This window comes from Acomys russatus, chromosome 1 (assembly GCF_903995435.1).
Source record: "Acomys russatus chromosome 1, mAcoRus1.1, whole genome shotgun sequence".
In the NCBI taxonomy this organism is placed as follows: Eukaryota; Metazoa; Chordata; class Mammalia; order Rodentia; family Muridae; genus Acomys; species Acomys russatus.
In genome coordinates this window covers 91850228-91862030 of record NC_067137.1, presented here as the reverse complement: position 1 = coordinate 91862030, position 11803 = coordinate 91850228, and the positions used below count along the sequence as shown (strand labels likewise).

Sequence of the window (11803 nt, the reverse complement as noted above, 5' to 3'; positions counted from 1 at the left end):
ACATCCATTACCCAGGGCCTTTTTTTTTTTCTCTGTCCCTTTCAAGAGAGAAATATTGTCTGTTATCTTCTGGTTCAAGGACCTGAAGTATTATCAATATACTTGAAGATGATTTCAAAAGGCCTCCAATCTAATGCAGGCGCTTTATCCCTGCTGACAGCAACAGGGAGGTCAGAACACTGCATGTTCGCTCACTGATCACCTAAGAGGTAACTGCTGTTTTCTCGGGAAGCCTCCGTCCCATCTCTTCTCTGTCCTCCCAAGTCGCACAAGTAGCACCACTGTGACCTAACCTAGACTTGTGGAAAAGGAACGCTTGTTAACGAAAGTCCACTGAAATGGTTTATGGGCTCTTGAAAATGGTGTACAAAGGGGGTTCTCACCAGGATATGGACCAAGAGACTCGACAAAAGATTGGCTTAGGGCTGCAAATAGGTTGGTTGGTTGGTGTTCTTGTTACTGAAGAAGATGAAAAGGCTGGTCGAGGATTACCATCTCAAAATGGGGCAAGATGAAGAAAATCAGAGATGTCAGTGCTGCTGCTGTGTCTGAGGAAGTTCACAGCTGGTTTTAATTACTTGCGAAACTAAGGACCTCTGACGGTGTGGCAATTATAAACTAAGAGCACTGAGGTATGATGCAGTTCTGAATTTTAGAGAGAAAGGCTAAGCAGAAACGCTAAAGTACTAGCACGCTATCCAGGTGGGTACTGGGAGAAAGGAATCTATGATAAATGCAATCTTAAATCCTTAATCATCATTATCTTCCCTGCTGAAATTAGAAAAGTAAGTTTTTTTTTAGGTTATCAGTTTTAGATTAAAAAACTAAAAACAAGACTTTTCTTAGGGTTCCTAATTTATAAATTTAATAAAGTTATATGGTAACAAACAGTAACTTGTTTCAAGAAAAATGTCCAACTCTCCCAAATTAAGACTTGATATACATGTTCCGTGTAGGACCTGTCTTACATATGGAATCTTACTTTTAGAGCATTTAAACAATTATTAGGGGGACTAGGCATAAATAGAATTCTGGCCCTCGGACCAAGTCACCTAAAGTTCACTTCTGATTCTTCTTCTGTGGCGGCAAGGCAGATTACCACCGCCTTAGACTGCAGACCCTCCACTTTGCCACCTAGGAAACACCATGGAAAGATCAAACCCATTTTGAGCAGGGAACAAACAGCGGTGGGCCCAATTCCTCTGTGAAGCTTTAAACACAGACTAAACAATTAGATACTTAGCTTCAGAAACACCACCACCACTGAATACACCAGACAGCGTGGATTTGCCCGAATGAGCAAACAAAACAGGGTAACAGTAGCAGGAAAATACGCTTTAACGTGGTCAATTTACAAAGAGAAAGGGCTCTTTTTGTAAAGGTTCAATAAGTCATTTGACAAATATTTTTAAACAATAAAGTCTTCAAAGTTTGAAGTCTATGGAAACGTCAATACAAGGCACATTGGGTTCTGAACACTGATTTTAAAACAACTAAAGGGAAAACAAACAGGATTTGAAGCCTCAGTGTGGAGAGCCTGCTCTGGCGGTGGCTGCTAGCTCATCTGCTTCCTGTACTGTCCGGAGGCAGTGACACCTGTGTCCCAGACAGTTGGAACAACAGCTCTCTCCTCTCACCTCAGAAGATACTCCACCAGCATGGCCTAACACAGACACCACTGAGCAAATTGGCCAGTGATGCACATTGAGATGGTCACAGCTCGGACAGATTAATGACAAAGTTTCAAAATGAATTGACCTGTTTCTTTCTACTGTCTGTCTGTGGGGAGACAGACAGCTGCTCCCAGGTCCTAGAGGAGATGGGCAATTTTCTTTGGAGTTTAAAACAAAGGGAATTTAAAGCATTTAAAAAATGCTTAAGGTTGCAAATGAAGCCTATACTGCAGTTTGCATGCAGCCAGACTGTAAATCCAGGGTACGTATTTCCCTGAATACATGCTCTTTAAAAACCAATATAATTTATGGGACAACATATGAATTAAGTAAATTTCACAGTTATAAATATTTTAAACAGGTATACACCATAAATTACAGGAAATAATTTCAAGTAATAGAAAACGAGCAGGAAGGAAGCAGAGTGCAGGCCTGCTGAGGACGACAGAATGAGACCTGCACCACAGAAACAAGTTTGTTTGAAAAAACTTTACTTGAGAAACTGAACTTCACGTGGGTGATGTCAAGCGCTAGGAACTCTTCACACAAGAGGCACTGACCCCGTCTCACGCTCCTGGGCCTTCATCTTCTTCTTGGAAAGCAAAAGCATGCTCCAGAAGCTCAACAGGGCCTGCCACCAGCTGGAGGCACACTGGAGACGTGGTGGCAGGGCTGGCGGTGGTGTTCACCAGGTGGAGCCACCGGTCCCCAGTGCTGGTAAATGACCAGATGAAGCTCTGAGTGTCTCCAGAGTGCAGCTCGCTAGCAGAAAAGGAACAGCAGGTTCTGCTGGCTATGTGTGTCAGGAAAGGGGGGTGGGGGCGGGGGCACTAATCCTGAAGGCAATTTAAATAATGGTATATATTTTTATATATAAATAAACATTCTGAGAAATCTCAGATATAGTGCATTGCTGTAAAAAATTAGTGCAGTTTGTTTCCATTAAAGTTTTTAGCGTTCAAGGAATAAGATAAACCTACATCTATTCATCACCTTTCTCACTGTACATTAAACTTTTATACTGTTACACGTCGAACTGAATGCGTCCACATGGGTCTGTTTGCAAAAATCATGGTCAATGGATTTCATTTTCAACAACAAAAAAACCATGGCAACTGTTTTTGGCAAAGAAATTAGAAAAATATGAGCTTCGCGTTAGAGGCAAGAGTCCGTGGGCTAAAGCATAAACGCACAGAGAGCCCTCTGTGGGCAAGCTCCAACAGAATTCTGCCTTTCATGCAGCTAACTTAAAAAAATATTTCAGCTTTATTTGGGGATGGAGACAGTGACAGGCATCAGGGCGGAGAGGCGCTTAGCCAAGCCACTGTTCAAGTCTTTGCCGTGCCGGGCAGGCGGTCCCCACAGGCAGATCTTCCGCACCCTTGCCTTCTCTCCAAGGGCTGGGCAGCCAGAGAAAGCAGCGCAGGTGCTGTGAACGCAGGCTCACACTTCTGCCCCCAGTTCCAGTACCCCCGTTTCAACTACAGTCACGTATTTATCATCAATCTGGACCAGAAGCACTGTCTTGTCGATGTGGGACCTTGTACCTGGGTCTCTGCTGCAAGGCACCCATCGGTGAATCACCTGTTAACTCAGAAGAAAACACGCAGTTAGAGCCTGAGGGCGCCTTCGCAGCTCTGCTAACGACTCAAGCACAAAGACACAGAGCAGCTGAAACCATGCATGCGCCTGACAACCTAAAGCACACAGCAGCTTCCTGGGAGAACTTACATGGCCTTCCATGCCCTCCTGAGGACTCCAGTCTTTCCAGCTGTTTCTTCCAGCTTTTAACCGAATTCCTTCGTCAGGCCACTGCAGCTCTTTCCTTTTTGACAGGTTAATTCCTTCCAGAATCTGACTGAGATCCACAATCTAATTGGAGACATAAGGTTCATCTCCAATTTATATTTTCCCTTCATGATGAAAAATGTAAGGGTAAACTCAATTTCTCTTGTATGACTGTTGGCATTTTAAACTCTCCACTGCTTACTGTGGAATTTAAGGAAAAAAAGACAAATCTGCACAGCCGCAAATCACTTCCTTTTGGACTACCTTCCTGCAGTGACTTGGCATCAGTGCTAAGTAGGAAACATGCGTCAATCACTGCCACAAAATATGGTGCTGTCAGTTTTTAAGTTGGCAGGAAAAATTTCCCCAACATCACAGAGTGCTCTAATCCCCCACCTAAAACCATCATCAAGTTTTCACAGGGGTTCCCCACTCTACATAGTAAGACATAAAAAGAAAGCCAAACAGCACAAATCTCTTGGCCTACTCACTTGGACTCTGTAGATGACCTCCCCTTTTCTGGCCTGTGAAACATTGGCAGGACTTAAGGTGTTGCCTGGCTGGGCCTCAGTGGCTCCGCTCTGACTGCCCTCTGCCCCAAGAAAGCCTACGAGCGTGTGATGCTTGCAGGCCGGGATGCTTTGGCTGGAGCTGCTGGAAGATGGCAGGCCGTGCTGCACACAGCCCATGCCGCCCTGGCTGGCGGCTTCCATCTGGTTCACCATGGAGATGCGGGACTGGATGGATGACGGCAAGTTTCGAAGTGATATCTGACTGGTAGAGGAGCGCCGACATGGCACAAAGCCCGTGGTGGACATCCGGAGGGACGAGTGCCGGCCATTGTAGCGGTAGGAAGACTGGCTGGCCACAGAGGCTCTCGCTGGGGATTGTCTAAGCAGACCGGACTGCACTGAGTGGGCGCTGTGGCTAGTGCCTGGCAGGAAGCAATGACAGGCCTCATCAACAGCAGAGAAGCCATACCTGGCCTTTGGGCTATGCCTTCTTACACCATCTTCCTTACGCAAGCACTCCAAAAACTTACAGGACTTATCATTTACATCTCAAACCAAAAAGAAATAAATATTGGACATCTATTTTCTTGTATGATTTCCATAAAACTGTACTTTTAAAACTTCCTAAAACTTTTAAAATTCAAATTCTAGAGTATAGGAAAAATAAACAATTTACTGCAAATATCTGGATTTAAGGTTAGAATAAATTCTAATTTTTTATGGAAATATTTCAGAAAAATAAGAATTAGAAAAATAAATGAGATATATTATCTTTGGAAATGAGACACTAACTCCAGTTTTATCCAAGGGAGCAGGCACCCTCTTCTGATCTCCACAGGCACTGCACACACATGCTGCACAGACATACACGCAGGCAAACACTCACACACATAAAGTAAAAATAATGAAATCTTTCCAAAGAGAAGCACTGCATGATCTGACACACATATGGAAGCTAAAGTCAACCTCAGGGGCCAAGAGTAGAAAGGCAGCTGCTGGGGCGGGATGGCAAGGCAGGGAGGTGCAGCTGGACAGGTTCCACTGGACTGCAAGTCAGACTTCTGCAGGGGTGCAGCAGCAAGCTGATGCAGGGAGTGATAAAATGTGTGCCTGACCTGAAAACTGTTGAGTAGATATAAAATATTCTTCACATGCATGCGCGTGCATACGCGCACACACACACACAAAGACAAAAAGAAAGTAAGAAAGAAAGAAAGAGCGAGCCCAAGGAAATGGCTGTTAAGCAGCCTGATTTACTCTAGAGGAAGGCCTGTCTGCCAAGACTGTCCACTTGAGAGGAACTATTGCAGGTTCTTGGTGATAGAGATAAAAAGACTTACAAGGTTCATGCTAGTGAGTCCATTTTAAAGTATGTAACCTAAGAAAGTAATAAGTGATTACTAAGATTTAATGGAAATAGTATTGTAATGTCAGAAGAAGCCAAGCTATTGCACTACAGGAGAAAAGTTAAATAAAATACAAGAATGAAATATTATTAGTTTTAAAACTACAATATATATTTGGGCTTTTGGAGATAGGGTCTATCTCTATAGTCCTGTCTGTCCTGGCACTCACTATGTAGATCAGGCTGGCTTCAAACTCAGAGGTGCCTGCCTCTGTCTTCTGAGTGCCAGATTGAAGGCGTGCACCATAAACATGTGAGGTACGAGATTTACATGTATGTGTCAGTGACTGGTATTTATAAACAATGGTATGAAGCGCTACTGGATGTTAAGAAAATAACCGCACACACCCTTCCTTTATACATACAAGCACTGGCTCCGTGGCTAATGGGCCAGCCTGACATAGAACTTTGTCTTCAGTTACCTAGTGTTGGAGGATACGATGTGGTGGGTGGGTGGAGTCCAGAGCCTGTTCCCTGTCCAGGGTTCCCAGTGCTTCCTTGGGACACATTGCTGTGGGGATCACTGGCAGTGGCTGCATTGTTACCTGGACAGGAAGTCCCACCTCCAGTGTCAGAATCTTCAATATTGCCACCACTGTTACAGCCGGCTCCACAACCTTTCCTTAGCCTGGGGATGAATTGCAAAGTAGGAAGCATTAGGCCAGCACCATTCAAAGTCAATTCTCTCCTCTTCTGAGTCTTCAGTGCCTTGCAAAGCCATTATGGTATAACCGGTATCAGGAGGCAAGTCTGCTTCCCAAGGATGGCTGGAGAAGGCCAGCCCTGCCCTACTCACTGCCTCAGGTCGTGCACGCACTGTCCATACAGCACTGGCAACTGTGTAGAACACAGCTGGACCATTAGGACCCCAGCTAGAATCAGGAATCTGTTGGGCTGGAAGGTGGTAGCACACACTTTTAATCACAGCACTCGGGAGAGGCAGGCATTTTGTTGAGTTTGAGGCCAGCCTGGTCTACAGAGTGAGTTCTAAGGCAGTAGGGCTACACCGAAAAACTTTGTCTCAAAAAACCAAAAATCAATCAATCAATCAATTAATCAATGAATCAGAGAAACCTGATCTCAACAAACAAGCAAACAAACGTCTCTCTTTATTATCTGAGAGAGGCCCAGACCAGTCGAAAATTCAGTTATGTATTCTTGAACTCTTAATAATTCTCCTGCATTTGTCCCCGAATGCTGGATTACATGTGCGAACAACCACACAGAGCCTTGGCAACAGAATTTTTGCCAGTCTCTGTTGAGCAAAGGGAGACCCAGTCTTTTCCCACCACTCTGCACCTGCTGCCACAGACCCTTCCACCGCCATTCCGGTTCTGGTTTTTGCCCTGACCGGCATGGTTATCTCAGTTTGGTGCTGAGGCCCTTGGTCACAGGCAAACCATAACCTGCTCTCTAGGCTATTTCTCCAGGAGGGAAGTCAATTTCTTCTAGCAGTGCAGGTAACAGGTTCTCTATTCTGGCTTACGTCTTTAAGTATGGGTTAGTCCTCAGAACATTTAGAGATACCATCAGGAGTCTCTGGCTCTACCTCACATTCTTTTTTTCCCCCCTACTTGCTGCCACAGGTCCGTCGCCTCACCACTGTCAGCCAGAGACTGAGATCTCTGAAGATGAGGAGCTGGTTTCTACCTCCTGGTGTTCAGGTAGAGAACGTGTGCCCTGTGCCACGGCATCGCCATCTTCTCCACCAGTGTCCCCGGTGAGCTGGCATACACTGCTGAGATTCAGAGCCCCAGGACACAACAACACTGAAAGACACAACCCCACTACCTGTGCCACGTAGACACTACGAAGTTCCGGATATTTCCCAAGCTGATTGGTCCTCCAAGAATTTCTTTGAGCTGGTCATGGCTGTCAGAGTAGGACGTTGTCAGGGGTGACACGAAGATAGGGTAGCCAATAGGCTGGTCGCAGGATGAGTTGATCATGTTCCGCAGCGCCTGCTTTGCATTCTGGATGCTGCCTCTCTCTGGGTTCCGGTTCCGGAGAAACACAAGCTCCTGCTGCTGGCCTGCCCAGAGGCCTCGGACACACTCCTTATTCACCTGTGGGGCACAGAAACGGGTGACACACAGTGTGGTGGACCAACTGAAAAGCTGTGAATATAAGGTCACCTTTGAAAGGAGCTAAGCAGTGTCCCTTCTTGGATAGCAGCCTGCTAAGTAATAAGCACCTATAGTTTGCTTTTTCTTGCTCCGTCTTCTAAAAGTACTAAGTAAACTGTAGTCCCTTTCGTTTGTCAACCTAGTGGACTAGATAACAGATAGTTCTGAAGAAATTACAAGCAATACATATTTCAATTGAGAGGATGTTTGGGATATTTTGGGGTTGATTAAATGACTAGGTCAAGATAGGTGGCTGACAAGATGGCTCAGTGGTGAAAGTATTTACTGCTAAACCTGGAGACTTGAGTGTGATCCTTGGGACCCACCTGGCATGGGGGAAGGAGAGAAGCAATCCTGAAAGCTGTTCTCTGACTTCCATATAAACACTGCACACGGTATGTGCATACACAGTGTTTGAAGTAGAAGCCAATTGGGTTGGAGAGATGGCTCAGCAGTTAAGAGCACTGACTGCTCTTCCAGAGGTCCTGAGTTCAATTCCCAGCAACCGCATGGTGGCTCTCAACTATCTCTAATGGGATCTGGTGCCCTCTTCTGGCCTGCAGGTGTACGTGCAGGCAGAGCATTATATACACAATAATAAATAAGTCTTTAAAAAAGTAGAAGTCAATCATTATAAACTTATAAACTCGTAACCCCTAGAACATTCACACTCACACACATGCACACATACATGAGCACTCACACACTTACGGAATTGCGCAATTGTGCAGAATGAGTGAGAGTGAGAGAATTTAAGGGACCAATCATTTACAGTTAGCTCTGAGTCACAGAGAAACACACACTGATATTCTCTTTTAACTGAGGAAGGGACCTCATTAGCAACAGAGTGCTGGCTTCCACAGAAGGGATGCTGCGCAGATTTCATGTGTAATGCATAAAAGGTCACGAACACTGAAGTAAACAAACAAATGAAAGGCTTTACAGCATTTAAGAAAACCTCACAGGGCAGAGGGCACTAGTGCTAAATAATTGGGTGCTCATAAGCCATGAATGCGCCGTCTGCTCAGCTTTAAATGTAAGCAGTGCCAATCATACGTCAGAGGCTGAGGGGAGAGGCCTAACCTCAACTTTCCTCAGTGAGGTGACCTGGAGACTCACTTTAATGACCCTGAAGCTCAGGTGGCGTCGGTTGAGCATAATGATCTTGTACTCATTGGTGCCATCGTCCATGACATGCCGCAGAGCCAGTAAGGACGGAGAGTTGGCAAGCACCGCGCTCCGCCATGCAGGGTCACCCTCATGGGCTATGACAAGGTTCTTCTCATGAGACACGATGGCTTCGTAGAGCACAGTGGGGTCGTCATACTCGTCCGGAGAAGTGAAGTGATCCTAGATACGGAAATGCCAACTATGGGCTTGGTTTTGGAAAAAAGAAGAACAACTTGCAGGGTGCTAAGCCGAAGTTCTTTTTTTGTCTGTTTTCAAGACAGGGCTTTCTCTGTGTAGCCATGGCTGTCCTGGACTTGCTTTGTAGACCAGGCTGGCCTTGAACTTACAGCGATCCGCCTGCCTCTGTCTCCTTAAGTGCTGGGATTAAAAGCCTAGCAAGCTGTCTTGCCTCTTAACACTGCTTTTTTACTTCATTGTCACAAGTTAAGGAAGAACTTTACAAAAAGCCTCGATATTGTGTTCTTTATAACCCAAGTACAGTTTCGACAAAGCAATGCATCTGTAAAAGCTGCAATATACCACTTATCCGTCCTCGCTCCTCTGGATGTGAGTGTACATGGCTTAGCTATCTCAGGCCCACTCAGAAGCGCTTCTTTGTCTCAGTAACCACTCGGCCGTATGACGGACACTTACCATCTACCGCCTGCAAGACTGAGGCAGGAAGCATGGGTGAAACAAAGGGAATATGTGCTCCTTTAAAACCTCCAAGTTAGCAGGGGATAGAAGACACACATCAAGGTCATCGTCACTCAGGTCTAAACGTCAGAGACAGCACGTCATTGAGGAAATGCGACTGTCTCATTGGTTACTTTTGCAAGTAGCAAGAAGGTTGGCACAGGTCTACGTGCAGGTAAAGTGACTCATTACAGCTCGACCGCAGCAACTAGAGCCATGCACCACATGAGTGGGACGAGCGAGGGGGAGCAGCCAGCCCCCAGGATGCAGCTGAGGTGGGATAGGCTCTATGGAAACAATGCTGTGATGTGAGTGATGGAGCCTGACAGCGTCCTCTGGTCCAGCTGCACTCATCTGTTAAGGGTGCTCAATGTCAACTCAACCTCACATCTATCAAGATGGAAGCTCGACGGGGGCACAAAACTGCTTCCCAGGGTCAAAGTTCACAACTGGTAATGCCAGGTCAACACAGCTTCCAACACAGGGATTTATCTCTTTTTTCCAATGAAAATTTTATTAAATCTCAATTCTTTTTTCTAGTCATTTTATTTTTAATTATACATAACTGTATGTATGTATGTATGTATGTATGTATGTATGTATGTATGTATGTGTAGAGTATATGCATGTGAGTGCAGGTGACTGTGGATGTCAGATTCCCGGGAGCAGGAGTTATGGACAGTCGTGAGCTGCCTGGAGTGGGTGTTGGGGGAGTGAACTTGGGTCCTCTGTAAAGAGTGTGTGAATCCTTAGCTGCGGAGCTATCTCTCTACCCCCATGGATTAATTTCTTATACAAGAATCCTGGACCCTGAGTGCTTCTCTAGAACCTGCTAGATAACTTCTGGACCCAACCTAACTGGACACTATAATTGCTCCTAACCTTTCTGTGAAAGCCAGCATTACTGGACAACAGACATGGCAGGTCCACTGCTGCCTTGGGGAGAGGTCTTTCAGCCATGTCTGCTATGACAATTATTCAGACTAGGAAGGAAGTTCTGACAATAGACACTTTTACTAGAACAGACACAAACTTACCAGGCATGCCAACTGCAGATTCTAATCTTGTTCAAATATCCAACTGTCTTAAACTACAGAAAATTTGACGTTTTTATGTTGGGGTCTAGTGTATCTATAAGTCTGTAATTTCAGCTACTCAGGAAGCTGAGGCAGGAGGACCAAACATTTAGGAACTGCCTGGCCTCCACTATTAGTTTAAACCCAGCCTGGGCAATTTAACAATACTTTCTATTTCTGTCTCTCTCAAAAAAGAGGGCCAAGGGCACAGCTTAGTGCAGAGCACTTGCCTGGAGTGCACAAGGCTCTAGCTTAGCCCCTTAATACAGTACCCGCCACCACAACTGACCTGGTCATTGCCTGTCTTTTAAATGTACTGAATTTCATCTCAACACTCTAAAGCTGGTCTGAACAAGGACAATTACACTTCCCCATGGCCTTCAGAACAGCAATCCATTTCTTAATAACTTGTCCTTTATTGGTAATGATCCCAAAGAATAAGGGATTTCAGCTTTATTCTTGGGCCTAACCTCTCTTGAGGAGGGCCGCACTTTTTATCTGGGGCCAGCATTTCAGGTACCACGTGGCTCCTATCAGATCTGTACACCCAGCTGAGAGGCACGACCAGAGGACAAGTGCCAGGACATAATCCCACAATATAGTCTGCCCACAGTATAGTCTTCTTTTGGAGCCAAACTTTGACTGCAGTTTCCTAATGGACTATTGATCCCTGAGTCTGCCAGCTGCCTGCTAGGAACAGGATGAGCAGAAGGCAGCAGCGCGCCTCCCTCTGAGGGGTTGCGCAGCACTCGCAGCTGTCAAGTGTTCACCATGGTAAGAGGCACGAACTATGACCACATCAAGTCAAGCGGGCATTTCAGGGGTAGAGACCTTTCTTTTCAGTTTGCTGTTGCAGTCTAGATCAGGAATATTAACATTATATAACTATCACAGATCACTAAAGCGGTTACTATGAGATGCACAGGTTCAGGCTTCTGGGACTTAATGCCTTGCTGGAAGTCAGGTTTTTCCGTGGTTCAGATGAGAGCCTTTCCAAAGGTCCCCAAGATATAATGGAAATCAAAAGACAAAGTATCAGCAAACCAGAAACGAATTAAACAAAGTCTCCTCATGTCTCACTTGATGGAGTTTGATGGACATGCGGATCCCAGGCACGACAACTTTTCTCAGCAGTTCCATGTCAGCAAAGATCCACTCATCTCTGACTGAAGAAATCCGGAAGTCTCCTTTAAAGAGGGCGTGCAATCCATAGAGGAACGACTCCAGGTTACTGTAAGGTTGGAGATAAAGGGCACATTCTCTGACAAGGGCCTTCATGACACTGAATCTTATGTCTGATTGGAAGCAGAAACCTCTAGGGAGTGGTTCTCAACCTGAGGGGGCGGGGAGGCCACCA

General features: G+C 45.6%; 1 protein-coding gene across 2 annotated transcripts in view; it reads right to left on the bottom strand.

The window, feature by feature from the left end:
• Nucleotides 1-2486: 2486 nt before the first annotated feature.
• Nucleotides 2487-11803, bottom strand: part of Pcnx1 (pecanex 1) — a 151773-nt gene continuing 142456 nt past the window's right edge. For both annotated transcript variants that reach the window (XM_051148609.1, XM_051148601.1), the window contains 7 exons: nucleotides 11527-11677; nucleotides 8624-8854; nucleotides 7170-7444; nucleotides 5801-6006; nucleotides 3953-4395; nucleotides 3405-3545; nucleotides 2487-3257 (listed from right to left, as the gene is read on the bottom strand). In XM_051148609.1, coding sequence (XP_051004566.1) covers nucleotides 3117-3257; nucleotides 3405-3545; nucleotides 3953-4395; nucleotides 5801-6006; nucleotides 7170-7444; nucleotides 8624-8854; nucleotides 11527-11677 — 1588 coding nt within the window. In that variant the 3' untranslated portion in view covers nucleotides 2487-3116. The remainder of the gene's footprint in view (nucleotides 3258-3404; nucleotides 3546-3952; nucleotides 4396-5800; nucleotides 6007-7169; nucleotides 7445-8623; nucleotides 8855-11526; nucleotides 11678-11803) is intronic.